General features: G+C 43.3%; 1 protein-coding gene across 1 annotated transcript in view; it reads right to left on the bottom strand.

Annotated features, from left to right (window-relative positions):
* LOC120058509 (NADP-dependent malic enzyme-like) overlaps positions 1-16,512 on the bottom strand; it is a 32,329-nt gene extending 15,817 nt beyond the window's left edge. Inside the window, exon 1 of the mRNA XM_039007223.1 lies at positions 16,297-16,512. Within this exon, the coding sequence (XP_038863151.1) occupies positions 16,297-16,512 (216 nt within the window). The remainder of the gene's footprint in view (positions 1-16,296) is intronic.
* Positions 16,513-16,902: the final 390 nt, after the last annotated feature.

Here is a 16,902-nt window from a genome sequence, read left to right as displayed (position 1 = left end):
AATTTCGAATCTCATAGCAAAGGGTCTGAATAATTATGTAAATAAGGTATTTCTGTTTTCGCTTTGTCATCATGGGCTATTGTGTGTAGATTGTACCATCGGGTTCTTGCCGTGAAGGAGATCTTTGTGGGCTATACTCAGCCTTCTCTCAGGGTAGTAAGTTGGCGGACTGCGGATATCCCTCTAGTGGTGTGGGGGCTGTGCTTTGGCAAAGTGGGTGGGGTTATATCCTGCCTGGTTGGCACTGTCCGGGGGTATTGTCGGATGGGGCCACAGTGTCTCCAGACCCCTCCTATTTCAGCCTCCAGTATCTATACTGCAATAGTTTATGTGTCGGGGGGCTAGGGTCATTCTGTTATATCTGGTGTAATTCGCCTGTCTTATCAGGTGTCCTGTGTGAATTTAAGTACGCTCCCTCTAATTCTCTCTCTCTCCGTCCCGGAGGACCTGAGCCCTGGGACCATGCCTCAGGACTACCTGGCCTGATGACTCCTTGCTGCCACAAATTCACCTGGTCGTGCGGCTATGGAACCCTGACCTGTTCATGGGACGTGCTACCTTGTCCCAGACCTGCTGTTTGACTCTCTCTCTCTACCGCACCTGCTATCTCGAACTCTGAATGCTCTGCTATGAGGCGGCAGGTAGCCTAGTGGTTAGAGCGTTGGGCCAGTAACCGAAAGGTTGCTAGATCGAATCCCTGAGCTGACAAGGTAAAAATCATCTGCCCCTGAACAAAGTAATTCTGCCCCTGAACAAGGCAGTTAACCCACTGTTCCTAGGCCGTCATTGTAAATAAGAATTTGTTCTTAACTGACTTGCCTAGCTAAATAAAGGTACAAAAAAATGTATAATAATAAAAAATGAATAGCCAAATGACATTTACTCCTGAGGTGCTGACCTGTTGCACCCTCCTGCCTTTCTAGGGAGTTTTTCCTAGCCACCGTGCTTCTACATCTGCATTGCTTGCTGTTTGGGGTTTTAGGCGGTTCTGTATAGCACTTTGTCACATCGGCTGATTTAAAAAGGGCTTCATAAATAAATTTGATTGATTGATGAGGAGAACATTTAATTGAATCAATTTTAGAATAAGGCTGACACACACACACAGATTAATCGAGTTAAAGTAAACCTGTCAGATAGCGTAGCAGTTACAGGCCTTAAAGTAAACCCCTTAAGGAAACAGCTGACAGCAACCGCAATTACACCTTCAGTCTACACTGACACTGAGATAAAGATCATACTAAAAACACTTGTGTTCTGATTAACATGAAGGCTTCTGCACTATAAAATTAAAATGCCTGGTGTACAAAACATGCTATAAAAAGGCCACCAGGTGTTTTGAGGTTTTTCCTCACAGAAAGTGCAGAATAGCCGTTTTAACAATGGACAATTCCTGTTCAGTTTAGCCTTATTGGCGTCAACACAATAACCTGAAATCCCCGGACAATGTGTGAATAGGAGCTGATGGAGTACATAGTTCATAGTTCAGTTATAGAACTACAATTGTTCAGATGAATGGAAGTGACTTTAACATCCGGACTGAGACCGACAGCTACGAGAGCTAACAATGTAACTTTCTTAAGTTTATTTAACCTCGTTAAAAGATAATACCAGTTGTGATTACTAACCTGAGGCACAATCCTACTGTGTGTGTCACATGACCCAATTTGGACCAGGTTATATACAGCCTATAGACAGCCTATAATGAGCCTATAGACAGCCTATAGACAGCCTATAAAGAGCCTATAGACAGCCTATAGAGAGGATATAGAGAAGCTATAGACAGCCTATAGAGAGGCTATAGAGAGAATATAGAGAGGATACAGAGAGGCTATAGAGAGGCTATGGAGAGGATATAGAGACAGCCAATAGAGAGGCTATGGAGAGGATATAGAGGCTATAGAGAGGCTATAGAGAAGATATCGAGAGGCTATAGAGAGGCTATGGAGAGGATATAGAGGCTATAGAGAGGCTATAGAGAAGATATCGAGAGGCTATAGAGAGGCTATGGAGAGGATATAGAGACAGCCAATAGAGAGGCTATGGAGAGGATATAGAGGCTATAGAGAGGATATAGAGAGGCTATAGAGAAGATATCGAGAGGCTATAGAGAAGCTACATAGAGGCTACAGAGAGGCTATAGAGAGGCTACAGAGAGGCTATAGAGAGGCTATAGAGAAGATATCGAGAGGCTATAGAGAGGCTACAGAGAGGCTATAGAGAGGCTATGGAGAGGATATAGACGTGTTGCTGTGCGTTTTGTTGCTGTGCGTTTTGTTGCCAACCTTACTTTGCTAGCTGACAACTTTACGTTTTTTTTTCTTTTTACTTTTTAATTACCGTTTATATTTTTAGTTTTTCCATCACAACTTTTTTCCCTCATTCAACTTTTTCACTCCGGACGCTTTATCTGGACATGGTTCGTCAGCACTTTCAACAGCCGAAGCTAAGTAGTAACATTAACATTATGTCTTCTAATTGCAGTCGCTGTACTCATAATATACAGGAGAACGATCGCCTTACGGCGAGGATAGCTGTGCTGCAAGCCCAGCTTCAGACGCAATCGTTAGGCAAGGGTAATTTCAGTGTAGGAAAGGATGAAACAGCGTCTGTGCCACCAGTAAGTACAGATAGTAGTATAAACCCCCCCGCACAGTCCCCACAGCCGGACAACTTTCTCATGGCTTCTGGAGGGAAATGCTGTAGGAATGCTCAACTGGTGTCGCTCATTCAGCCGACAGAAACTTTCAACCGGTTTTCCCCATTAAGTAGCGAGTCGGAGTCTGAGGCCGAGTCTTCTCTTGTCTCTACTCCTCCCGTTACGGGGTCTGAGACGCCGAAGGCTCCCACCATTAGCTCTGACAAATTGAAAACCCTAGTCATTGGCGACTCCATTACCCGCAGTATTAGACTTAAAACGAATCACCCAGCGATCACACACTGTTTACCAGGGGGCAGGGCTACCGACGTTAAGGCTAATCTGAAGATGGTGCTGGCTAAAGCTAAAACTGGCGAGTGTAGAGAGTATAGAGATATTGTTATCCACGTCGGCACCAACGATGTTAGGATGAAACAGTCAGAGGTCACCAGGTGCAACATAGCTTCAGCGTGTAAATCAGCTAGAAAGATGTGTCGGCATCGAGTAATTGTCTCTGGCCCCCTCCCAGTTAGGGTGAGTGACGAGCTCTACAGCAGAGTCTCACAACTCAATCGCTGGTTGAAAACTGTTTTCTGCCCCTCCCAAAAGATAGAATTTGTAGATAATTGGCCCTCTTTCTGGGACTCACCCACAAACAGGACCAAGCCTGACCTGCTGAGGAGTGACGGACTCCATCCTAGCTGGAGGGGTGCTCTCATCTTATCTACCAACATAGATAGGGCTCTAACTCCCCTAGCTCCACAATGAAATAGGGTGCAGGCCAGGCAGCAGGCTGTTAGCCAACCTGCCAGCTTAGTGGAGTCTGCCACTAGCATAGTCAGTGTAGTCAGCTCAGCCATCCCCATTAAGACTGTGTCTGTGCCTCGACCTAGGTTGGGCAAAACTAAACATGGCGGTGTTCGCCTTAGCAATCTCATTAGGATAAAGACCTCCTCCATTCCTGCCATTATTGAAAGAGATCGTGATACCTCACATCTCAAAATAGGGTCACTTAATGTTAGATCCCTCACTTCAAAGGCAGTTATAGTCAATGAACTAATCACTGATCATAATCTTGATGTGATTGGCCTGACTGAAACATGGCTTAAGCCTGATGAATTTACTGTGTTAAATGAGGCCTCACCTCCTGGTTACACTAGTGACCATATCCCCTGTGCATCCCGCAAAGGCGGAGGTGTTGCTAACATTTACGATAGCAAATTTCAATTTACAAAAAAAAAAATGACGTTTTCGTCTTTTGAGCTTCTAGTCATGAAAGCTATGCAGCCTACTCAATCACTTTTTATAGCTACTGTTTACAGGCCTCCTGGGCCATATACAGCGTTCCTCTCTGAGTTCCCTGAATTCCTATCGGACCTTGTAGTCATAGCAGATAATATTCTAATTTTTGGTGATTTTAACATTCATATGGGAAAGTCCACAGACCCACTCCAAAAGGCTTTCGGAGCCATCATCGACTCAGTGGGTTTTGTCCAACATGTCTCTGGACCTACTCACTGCCACAGTCATACTCTGGACCTAGTTTTGTCCCATGGAATAAATGTTGTAGATCTTAATGTTTTTCCTCATAATCCTGGACTATCGGACCAGCATTTTATTACGTTTGCAATCGCAACAAATAATCTGCTCAGACCCCAACCAAGGAGCATCAAAAGTCATGCTATAAATTCTCAGACAACACAAAAATTCCTTGATGCCCTTCCAGACTCCTTCTGCCTACCCAAGGACGTCAGAGGACAAAAATCAGTTAACCACCTAACTGAGGAACTCAATTTAACCTTGCGCAATACCCTAGATGCAGTTGCACCCCTAAAAACGAAAAACATTTGTCATAAGAAACTAGCTCCCTGGTATACAGAAAATACCCGAGCTCTGAAGCAAGCTTCCAGAAAATTGGAACGGAAATGGCGCCACACCAAACTGGAAGTCTTCCGACTAGCTTGGAAAGACAGTACCGTGCAGTATCGAAGAGCCCTCACTGCTGCTTGATCATCCTACTTTTCCAACTTAATTGAGGAAAATAAGAACAATCCAAAATTTATTTTTGATACTGTTGCAAAGCTAACTAAAAAGCAGCATTCCCCAAGAGAGGATGGCTTTCACTTCAGCAGTAATAAATTCATGAACTTCTTTGAGGAAAAGATCATGATCATTAGAAAGCAAATTACGAACTCCTCTTTAAATCTGCGTATTCCTCCAGGGCTTAGCTGTCCTGGATCTGCACAGCTCTGCCAGGGCCTGGGATCGGGAGAGACACTTAAGTGTTTTAGTACTATATCTCTTGACACAATGATGAAAATAATCACGGCCTCTAAACCTTCAAGCTGCATACTGGATCCTATTCCAACTAAACTACTGAAAGAGCTGCTTCATGTGCTTGGCCCTCCTATGTTGAACATAATAAACGGCTCTCTATCCACCGGATGTGTACCAAACTCACTAAAAGTGGCAGTAATAAAGCCTCTCTTGAAAAAGCCAAACCTTGACCCGGAAAATATAAAAAACTATCGGCCTATATCGAATCTTCCATTCCTCTCAAAAAAAATTGAAAAAGCTGTTGCGCAGCAACTCACTACCTTCCTGAAGACAAACAATGTATACGAAATGCTTCAGTCTGGTTTTAGACCCCATCATAGCACTGAGACTGCACTTGTGAAGGTGGTAAATGACCTTTTAATGGCGTCAGACCGAGGCTCTGCATCTGTCCTCGTGCTACTAGACCTTAGTGCTGCCTTTGACACCATCGATCACCACATTCTTTTGGAGAGACTGGAAACCCACATTGGTCTACACGGACAAGTTCTGGCCTGGTTTAGATCTTATCTGTCGGAAAGATATCAGTTTGTCTCTGTGAATGGTTTGTCCACTGACAAATCAACTGTACATTTCGGTGTTCCTCAAGGTTCCGTTTTAGGACCACTATTGTTTTCACTATATATTTTACCTCTTGGGGATGTTATTCGAAACCATAATGTTAACTTTCACTGCTATGCGGATGACACACAGCTGTACATTTCAATGAAACATGGTGAAGCCCCAAAATTGCCCTCGCTAGAAGCCTGTGTTTCAGACATAAGGAAGTGGATGGCTGAAAACTTTCTACTTTTAAACTCGGACAAAACAGAGATGCTTGTTCTAGGTCCCAAGAAACAAAGAGATCTTCTGTTAAATCTGACAATTAATCTTGATGGTTGTAAAGTCGTCTCAAATAAAACTGTGAAGGACCTCGGCGTTACTCTTGACCCTGATCTCTCTTTTGACGAACATATCAAGACTGTTTCAAGGACAGCTTTTTTCCATCTACGTAACATTGCAAAAATCATAAATCTTCTGTCCAAAAATTATGCAGAAAAATTAATCCATGCATTTGTTACTTCTAGGTTAGACTACTGCAATGCTCTACTTTCCGGCTACCCGGATAAAGCACCAAATAAACTTCAGTTAGTGCTAAATACGGCTGCTAGAATCCTGACTAGAACCAAGAAATTTGATCATATTACTCCAGTGCTAGCTTCCCTACACTGGCTTCCTGTTAAGGCAAGGGCTAATTTCAAGGTTTTACTGTTAACCTATAAAGCGTTACATGGGCTTGCTCCTACCTATCTTTCCGAGTTGGTCCTGCCGTACATACCTACACGTACGCTACGGTCACAAGACGCAGGCCTCCTAATTGTCCCTAGAATTTCTAAGCAAACAGCTGGAGGCAGGGCTTTCTCCTATAGATCTCCATTTTTATGGAATGGTCTGCCTACCCATGTGAGAGACGCAGACTCGGTCTCAACCTTTAAGTCTTTACTGAAGACTTATCTCTTCAGTAGGTCATATGATTGAGTGTAGTCTGGCCCAGGAGTGTGAAGGTGAACGGAAAGGCTCTGGAGCAACGAACCGCCCTTGCTGTCTCTGCCTGGCCGGTTCCCCTCTCTCCACTGGGATTCTCTACCTCTAACCCTATTACAGGGGCTGAGTCACTGGCTTACTGGTGCTCTTTCATGCCGTCCCTAGGAGGGGTGCGTCACTTGAGTGGGTTGAGTTACTGACGTGATCTTCCTGTCTGGGTTGGCGCCCCCCCTTGGTTTGTGCTGTGGTGGAAATCTTTGTGGGCTATACTCGGCCTTGTCTCAGGATTGTAAGTTGGTGGTTGAAGATATCCCTCTAGTGGTGCGGGGGCTGTGCTTTGGCAAAGTGGGTGGGGTTATATCCTTCCTGTTTGGCCCTGTCCGGGGGTATCATCGGATGGGGCCACAGTGTCTCCTGACCCCTCCTGTCTCAGCCTCCAGTATTTATGCTGCAGTAGTTTGTGTCGGGGGGCTAGGGTCAGTTGGTTATATCTGGAGTACTTCTCCTGTCTTATCCAGTGTCCTGTGTGAATTTAAGTATGCTCTCTCTAATTCTCTCCTTCTCTCTTTCTTTCTCTCTTTTGGAGGACCTGAGCCCTAGGACCATACGTCAGGACTACCGGGCATGATGACTCCTTGCTGTCCCCAGTCCACCTGGCCTTGCTGCTGTTCCAGTTTCAACTGTTCTGCCTGCGGTTATGGAACCCCTACCTGTCCCAGACCTGCTGTTTTCAACTCTTAATGATCGGCTATGAAAAGCCAACTGACATTTATTCCTGATTATTATTTGACCATGCTTGTCATTTATGAACATTTTGAACATCTTGGCCATGTTCTGTTATAATCTCCACCCGGCACAGCCAGAAGAGGACTGGCCACCCCTCATAGCCTGGTTCCTCTCTAGGTTTCTTCCTAGGTTTTGGCCTTTCTAGGGAGTTTTTCCTAGCCACCGTGCTTCTACACCTGCATTGCTTGCTGTTTGGGGTTTTAGGCTGGGTTTCTCTACAGCACTTCGAGATATTAGCTGATGTACGAAGGACTATATAAAATAAACTTGATATAGAGAGGCTATGGAGAGGATATAGAGGCTATAGAGAGGATATAGAGAGCCTAATATTACCATTAAAACTACTACTACTACTACTACTTTTAATGTTGTACCTATCAATTGTCCTATTAGCAATCACCTATATTAGCAAACGTATTTATGTTCAAACTTCAAATTGTTCTAGTGGGTCTCTATTGGTTATTTATTGCAATGAACAATATCAGCAAAATGTCCATGATAAGTGGTCAGTTGGGTCAGTGTCGATAGTTTTCTGTTTATCGTCCCAATTCTAACAGACAGCCTATAGAGCAGGGGTGTCAAACATACGGCCCGCGGGCCGGAACCGGCCCCCAAGGAGGTTCGATCAGGCCCGCAGGATAATTTGAAAGTGGAAAAAATGCATAAAAGACATGGAATTAATATTTTTAATTCGCTGCAATTCATGGATTATCCGCTAAGGGGCGCACTCTTTCCATCAGAGTAGAAGACAAGCCGCATCACTGAGACAGACTGAAAACAGCAGACGGTATCAATGCGCCATCTGCTGCTTGTTACGACGTTGTTAATACCTTGGTCTCTACCTCTCCGCTACACCCTCATTAGCCAAAATGTCGTTATCCAAACGGAGAAAAGTAGATAAGGAGTGTAGAATTTTCAAAGAAAAATGGACCACGTCCTATTTATTTACAGAGATGCACGGAAAACCTTCGTGCTTGGTGTGTTTGCAACAAGTTTCGGTATTGAAGGAATATAATATTCGACGCCACTACGAGACTCATCACAGCGAAAAATATGACGGCTTGCAAGGACAACTGAGAAGAGATAAGATTAACGAATTGCTGGCGGGTCTGAGGAAACAGCAGTCAACTTTCATCCAGAGCCGAGAAGTCAAAAAAATTCCTTTCTTTAAAAGTCTCATTTAATCTTAAAGTGCATTACTATATTTTTCAGTACCAATTAAAGTTTTGTGCCTTTGTACAATCAGTGGGATCAGTTGCAATGCATATTTGTGAATGATAAAAGTAAATTGCACATTTGTCTAAGGAAATATGAGGTGTTTCATGAAATGTTTTGTAAAAGGATAGTTCATTAAATTTCAATATTTTCCTAATGTTCTTGTGCTTCTTTACACCAAAACAAAGGAAAGACATGATATTTTGGTTATTTATAGCAGAGTATGGTATAATTTTAATGGTCCGGCCCACTTGACATCTCCCTAGGCCGTATGTGGCCCACGATGCGAAATGAGTTTGACACCCCTGCTATAGAGGCTATAGAGAACCCAGGGCCCATTTGAACTTACATCTGCAAGGGCAAACATGATCAGAATCAGAAACATATTTGCATTTCATTCTTCAACCTTTGTTAGGGGTCGGCAACAAGCGCACAAGTTTTGTTTTACCCCCCCACCCCCGGAAAATAACCAGGAATTCAGCCCAAGTACTCCCCCCCCCAAAAAAAATATACCGTTGAAGTCAGAAGTTTACATACACCTTAGCCAAATACATTTAAACTCAGTTTTTCACAATTCCTGATATTTAATTCTAGTAAAAATTCCCTGTCTTTGGTCAGTTAGGATCCCCACTTTATTTTAAGAATGTGAAATGTCAAAATAATAGTAGAGAGAATGATTTATTTCAGCTTGTATTTCTTTCATCACATTCCCAGTGGGTCAAAAGTTTACATACACTCAATTAGTATTTGGTAGCATTGCCTTTAAATTGTTTAAATTGGGTCAAACGTTTCAGGTAGCCTTCCACAAGCTTCCCACAATAAGTTAGGTGAATTTTGGCCCATTCCTCCTGACAGAGCTGATTTAACTCAGTCAGGTTTGTAGGCCTCCTTGCTCACACACGCTTTTTCAGGTCTGCTCACAAATTTTCTATGGGATTGAGGTCAGGGCTTTATGATGGCCACTCCAATACCTTGACTTTGTTGTCCTTAAGCCATTTTGCCACAACTTTGGAAGTATGCTTGGGGTCATTGTCCATTTGGAAGACGCATTTGCGACCAAGCTTTAACTTCCTGACTGATGTCTTGAGATGTTGCTTCAATATAGCCACATAATTTTCCTTCCTCATGATGCCATCTATTTTGTGAAGTGCACCAGTCCCTACTGCAGTAAAGCACCCCCACAACATGATGCTACCACCCCCGTGCTTCACGGTTGGGATGGTGTTCTTCTGCTTGCAAGCCTCCCCCTTTTTCCTCCAAACATAACGATGGTCATTATGGCCAAACAGTTCTATTTTTGTTTCATCAGACCAGAGGACATTTCTCCAAAAAGTACGATCTTTGTCCCCATGTGCAGTTGCAAACCGTAGTCTGGCTTTTCTATGGCGGTTTTGGAGCAGTGGCTTCTTCCTTGCTGAGTGGACTTTCAGGTTATGTCGATAAAGGACTCGTTTTACTGTGGATATAGATACTTTTGTACCTGTTTCCTCCAGCATCTTCACAAGGTCCTTTGCTGTTGTTCTGGGATTGATTTGCACTTTTCGCACCAAAGTACGTTCATCACTAGGAGACAGAACACGTCTCCTTCCTGAGTGGTATGACGGCTGTGTGGTCCCATGGTGTTTATACTTGCGTACTATTGTTTGTACAGATGAACGTGGTACCTTCAGGCGTTTGGAAATTGCTCCCAAGGATGAACCAGACTTGGAGGTCTACAACTTTTGTTCTGAGGTCTTGGCTGATTTCTTTTGAATTTCCCATGATGTCAAGCAAAGAGGCACTGAGTTTGAAGGTAGGTCTTGAAACACATCCACAGGTACACCTCCAATTGACTCAAATGATGTAATTTAGCCTATGAAAAGCTTCTAAAGCCAGCCCTATAATCTCAATGTCCTGAATGAGAGCAGTGGCTTTTCATCTGATGGCATTGCACTGTCTGTGGTGTTCTAGGGGCAGGAATCATCAACGAGATTCAGCCCCGGGCCGATTTCTTCTTGAGCGATGGTTAGAATGCCTGAACATAAATAATTTGTTGACTAATAATAATTCCAAACCTTACCTTTGTATTTGATCACATACACTGAGTGTACAAAACATTAAGAACACCTTCCTAATATTGAGTTGCATCCCCCTTGCCCTTAGAACAGGTTAATTAGCCAGGGTATGCACTCTACAAGGTGTCGAAAGCGTTCCACAGGGATGCTGGCCCATGTTGACTCCAATGCTTTCCACAGTTGTGTCAAGATGGCTGAATGTCCTTTGGATGGTGGACCGTTCTTGATACAAACGGGAAACTGTTGTGTGAAAAACCCAGACACATTGCAGTTCTTGACACAAACCGGTGCGCCTGGCACCTACTACCATACCCCATTTAAAGGCACTTAAATATTTTGTCTTGCCCATTCACCCTCTGAATGGCACAGATACACAGTCCGTGTAAATACCACGGGAGCCTTCTTACTTATAGGAACTTCACAGTCCTATTGGTGAAACAACCATGAAAAGGTAGTCTCTCTCTCCCTCAGTTGCCTATGTCCATCAACAACAGCAAGATCAACAACTAGCTAATGCCAGCCAGAACAAGATGAGCTAAAGTCTAACGAGAGAACATTTGATAAACCCTCTCAAACATTTACAGCTAGTTGGTCGTCAAAATTACACTAATAAACGATGGGGAATAGTAGCCTGCTCGTCCTTCTGCAGCTTGCCCACGTTTTGACAACTGAATGGGAACTTGCCTGCCCACCCATTTGATCGATACCAAATACATTTTATTGACAACTAAGAGATATACTAACTGTGGATAACAGTCATTCAAGTTCAGCATAGCTAGCTAGCAAAGCGATTCACATTTCTTGCTAGCTAACCAAATGACACCTGCATCTCTAGAAGTAGCCACCGAAAAACGATATGAGGGGAAAAAGTTGGTCACTCACTCACTACTCCAATAACATCACATCCTCCTAGTAGCTAGCTAGCTAAGGTTAGACTCCGTGTTTTCAGCTTGCTAAATAAATAATGAATGCAGCATTGCTGTATGGTGCACTCAAACCCTCTTGTAGTTGAGTAGCCAGCCTAGGCTACTGCTCAAATGTTGCTTTAAAAGGCCTACATGTTTGTTCTTTGCATGGTGTTTTGTTGCAGATTTAGGTTTTTGGTTATAGTTTTTTTAACGAAGCCAGACTGCCACATTTTAGTAGCCTAACTAGGACTGTGGCATTTCTGTAAAATTTCCCTCTGTTGCGTGTTGTAAACGGGACACATGAAAGCAGCACAATTTAAGTTGAATTACCCGATGCGAGCACATCAGGCTGTAATTTCATAAAGTCGAGGACTCAACTGTTGACTAATTTATACTCGCTTGTGTGTCTGTGTGTGAATCCTTTTATCTTATAACTTTTTCACGAACAAGACTACATTTTCTGTAGGCTACAGCAATGACCCGAATATCAGCGGTGCTGGAGTAGTCTACACTGTTGTCGGATAGTTCCAGCCAAAATGGGACATCGAACCTTTGATTGATTTTACTTCGATTTAAATCCTCTTCTCAAACAAGATGTGACTCTTTTCAACGAACAGACTAATACCTTTAGAATATCCATGTCGTTCAGGATAGCCAGGAGAGAGGACGCCAAGTGGTTTTCTGCGAATGGAATTTATTTGTTGTGAATTGTTTTGAATATGTTACTCCGAAGTGAGTTTGCTTTTTGTTTGTCTCCATTTGTCATGGACCTTTAATTTGGAATCTATCTACAAAATCCAGATCGTCAAGGGAAACCCAGAGCGAGGATTCTACAAATTCAGAGAGCTCACAGACCGGGGATTTAAATTGTGTTTTTTGTGCTCCGGGAGAAGCGAGAATCATAGAAAGAAATTAATGTTTGGGCTCCCGAGTGGCGCAGTGGTCTAAGGCACTACATCTCAGTGCTAGAGGCATCACTACAGATTCGATTCCAGGCTGTATCACAACCGGCCGTGATTGGGAGTCCCATAGGGCGGCGCACAATTGGCACAGCGTCGTCCGGGTTAGGGTTTGGCCCGGGGTAGGGCGTCATTGTAAATAAGAATTTGTTCTTAAATGATTTGCTTAGTTAAATAAAAATATTTTAAAAACCTGTTGGAACTGAAACTTGGCAAGGACATTTAGCATACAACATGTTTAAACTTTAGGTCTGGTAGAAGATTTGGTCAGTGCCATTAGTGATGATATGATACAGCACCGTTTGTCTTGCTGTGACTTGTAGTGCAGCACAACGCGGACGGTATGGTAGCGGGACAAAATTAATTGACAACCCTGATCATTGCGCGGGCCGGATAGAAATGTGTCACGCCTTGTGTTTTGACACGTGTGCTACTCTATTAGCCACGTTTTGACTGACTTGTGATCTTTGCCTTCGCTAGTTTGATTGTATTGACATTCCCTTAGTTACAGTAGGCTGTTTTTGTTCAAAATATTGAGTCATTGAAACTGAAACAGTACATCTCGAATGGGTGCAGGTAGCAAACAATGTACCAGGCCAGCTTTGATCTACAACCTGACAGCAATATTATAAATGTATTGGTGAATTATATTAATCAAGCATTGAACTGCATCCATCTACAGTGCATTCGGAAAGTATTCAAACCCCTTGACATTTTTTTCTCATTTTGTTACTTTACAGCCTTATTCTAAAATTGATTCAATAAAAAATGCCCCTCTTCAATCTACACACAAACCCCCATAATGACAAAGCAAAAACATGTTTTTAGACATTTTTGGTGTAATTGCGGTCGCTAGTCAGCTGTTTCCTTAAGGGGTTTACTTTAAGGCCTGTAACTGCTACGCTATCTGACAGGTTTACTTTAACTCGATTAATCTGTCTGTGTGTGTGTGTGTGTGTGTGTGTGTGTGTGTGTGTGTGTGTCAGATTGATTTACAGTGCATTCGGAAAGTATTCAGATCCCTTCACCTTTTCCACATTTTCTTACATTACAGCCTTATTCTAAAATGGATTCAATTAAATGTTTACCTCATCAATCTACACACAATAGCCCACAATGACAAAGCGAAAACAGAAACACCTTATTAACATAAGTATTCAGACCCTTTGCTATGAGACTCGAAATTGAGCTCAGGTGCATCCTGTTTCCACTGATTATCCTTGAGATGTTTCTACAACTTGATTGGAGTCCACCTGTGGTAAATTCAATTGACTGGACATGATTTGGAAAGGCACACACCTGTCTATATAAGGTCCCACAGTTGACAGTGCGTGTCAGAGGAAAAACCAAGCGATGAGGTCCAAGGAATTGTCCGTAGAGCTCAGAGACAGGATTGTGTCTAGGCACAGATCTGGGGTTGGATACCAAAATATTTCTGCAGCATTGCAGGTCCCCAAGAACACAGTGGCCTCAATCATTCTTAAATGTAAGAAGTTTGGAACCACCAAGACTCTTCCTAGAGCTGGCCACCTACCCAAACTGAACAACCGGGGGAGAAGGGCCTTGGTCTTGGAGGTGACCAAGAACCCGATGGTCACTCTGACAGAAGTCCAGAGTTCCTTTGTGGAGATGGGAGAACCTTCCAGAAGGACAACTATCTCTGCAGCACTCCAAAAAAATGTTATCTACAATCAGCTTCCTATTTCGCAACAAAGCATCCTTCACTCATGCTGCCAAACATATTCTCGTAAAACTGACTATCCTACCGATCCTTGACTTCGGCGACGTCATTTACAAAATAGCCTCCAACACTCTACTCAGCAAATTGGATGCAGTCTATCACAGTGGCATCCGTTTTGTCACCAAAGCACCATATACTACCCACCACTGTGACCTGTATGCTCTCGTTGGCTGGCCCTCGCTTCATATTCGTCACCAAACCCACTGGCTACAGGTCATCTGTAAGTCTCTGCTAGGTAAAGCCCCGCCTTATCTCAGCCCATGGTTACCATAGCAGCACCCACCCGTAGCACGCGCTCCAGCAGGTATATTTCATTGGTCAGCCCCAAAGCCAATTCCTCCTTTGGCCGCCTTTCCTTCCAGTTCTCTGCTGCCAATGACTGGAACGAATTGCAAAAATCACTGAAGCTGGAGACTCATATCTCCCTCTCTAACTTTAAGCACCAGCTGTCAGAGCAGCTCACAGATCACTGCACCTGTACATAGCCCATCTGTAAACAGCACATCCAACTACCTCATCCCCATACTGTTATTTATTTTTTTGCTCCTTTGCACCCCAGTATCTCTACTTGTGTTTAATTGCTAAATTGTAATTATTTCACCACTATGGCCTATTTATTGCCTTACGTCCCTTATCTTACCTCATTTGCACACACTGTATATATATTTTTCCATTGTGTTATTGGCTGTATGTTTGTTTATTCCATGTGTAACTCTGTGTTGTTGTTTGTGTCACACTGCTTTGCTTTATCTTGGCCAGGTCGAGGTTGTAAATGAGAACTTGTTCTCAACTGGCCTACCTGGTTAAATAAAAGTTAAATTTAAAAAATGAAGAAATCCAGCCTTTATGTTAGAGTGGCCAGACAGAAGCCACTCCTCAGTAAAAGGCACATGACAGCCTGCTTGGAGTTTACCGAAAGGCACCTAAAGGACTCTCAGACCATGAGAAACAAGATTTTCTGGTCTGATGAAACCAAGAATGAACCTTTTGGGCTGAATGCCATGCGTCACGTCTGGAGGAAACCTGCCACTATCCTTACGGTGAAGCATGGTGGTGGCAGATTCACGCTGTGGGGGTGTTTTTTAGCGGCAGTGACTGGGAGACTAGTCAGGAGGGAGGGAAAGATGAACGGAACAAAGTACAGAGAGATCCATGATGAAAACCTGTTCCAGAGCGCTCAACACCTCAGCCTGGGGCGAAGGTTCACCTTCCAACAGGACAACAACCCTAAGCACACAGCCAAGACAACGCAGGAGTGGCTTCGGGACAAGTCTCTGAATGTCCTTGAGTGGCCCAGCCAGAGCCCGGACTTGAACCAGATCTAACATCTCTGGAGAGACCTGAAAATAGCTGAGCAGCGATGCTCCCCATCCAACCTGACAGATCTTGAGGATCTACAGAGAAGAATGGGAGAAACTCCCCAAATACAGGTGTGCCAAGCTTGTAGCGTAATACCCAAGAAGACTTGAGACTGTAATCGCTGCCAAAGGTGCTTCAACAAAGTACTGAGTAAAGGGTCTGAATACTTATGTAAATGGGATATTTTAGTTATTTATTTTTAATACATTTGCAAACATTTCTAAAAACCTGTTTTTGCTTTGTCATTATGGGGTATTGTTTGTGTGTATATTGATGAGGGGAAAAAACAATTTAATTAATTTTAGAATAAGGCTGTAACGTAACAACATTTTTAAAAAGTCATGGGGTCTGAATTCTATCCAAATGCACTGTATTTTTCCAACAATTCCTTACTGTATGTCATGGAATTTTGAGTGAAACAAACTATTTTAAAATCCTCTGATAAAGTTGGTTTTGTAGCATAAAACTGGGACTTTGACATGTTTTACTGATATTTTTGTCTGTTTGTTTCATATCTGCAAAGTTATCTGCAAAGAACGCTGTCAGTTCCACTTTAATGTTTTGTACATTCAGTGTATATCTCTCTATGATGTGTGGGAATACTTTGGAACAGATTTCCAAAGTTAAAATCACTTGGAGCTGATCTGCTGGTGTTTTTACAGTCTTTTATGTCCAACAATTTTATGAAAATAAATATTTTAAAAAATTTGCTCAAAAAACTTGGGGGGCCAAATAAAATCACAGCCGCCAGTTGGGGGACCTTGATCCAGGGTTTTACCTTGTTCAGGTGTGGGTTTCTGGTAATGTCATAACCACGCTTCTTGGTGTTGACGCTGCCCTTGCAGCTCGAGCCCGAGTGACACACTCTGACAGCCTCAAGGCAAGTCGCACGGGCCATCGTGACAGGGTGACCTGGTGCACCCACGAGGACCCTCAACGCGCCCACTGTGGTGATTCTGCACAGTGACACACTCCTTCCCGGTAGGGAGTTCATATTTCCTGTGAAGAGAGAGGGTGGGAGAGGGGCTGTGACACGGTTTACATACAGTGCTTGACTGTATAAGTGCCGGTACTCATTTTGGGTGCCGGTACTGTTTATATTTAGGTGCAGGAGCTCCACAATACTTTTGAGCTAATATACTATAAGAGGAACAGGAGATGAAGCAGTAGAAATGTTGAAATGCCTGTACTCAGCAACCGTGAGCTCCTGTCCAAGTCAAGCGCTGCCATGGTTACATATCGGTTGACGGTTGGTAATGATGACTTGTCCTAAATCACAAGACAGACGATCTAGAATTCCATGCATGCAACATGCATAGCCTAATCAAGTTCAGCAAGGTTGCCCTCCACATATAGTTAACGACGTTAGGCATTGAATATATCA

This window comes from Salvelinus namaycush, chromosome 13, assembly GCF_016432855.1.
Source record: "Salvelinus namaycush isolate Seneca chromosome 13, SaNama_1.0, whole genome shotgun sequence".
NCBI classification, from domain to species: domain Eukaryota; kingdom Metazoa; phylum Chordata; class Actinopteri; order Salmoniformes; family Salmonidae; genus Salvelinus; species Salvelinus namaycush.
Note: the sequence above shows the minus strand (reverse complement) of the source record. Positions and strands in the feature narration are given on the sequence as shown.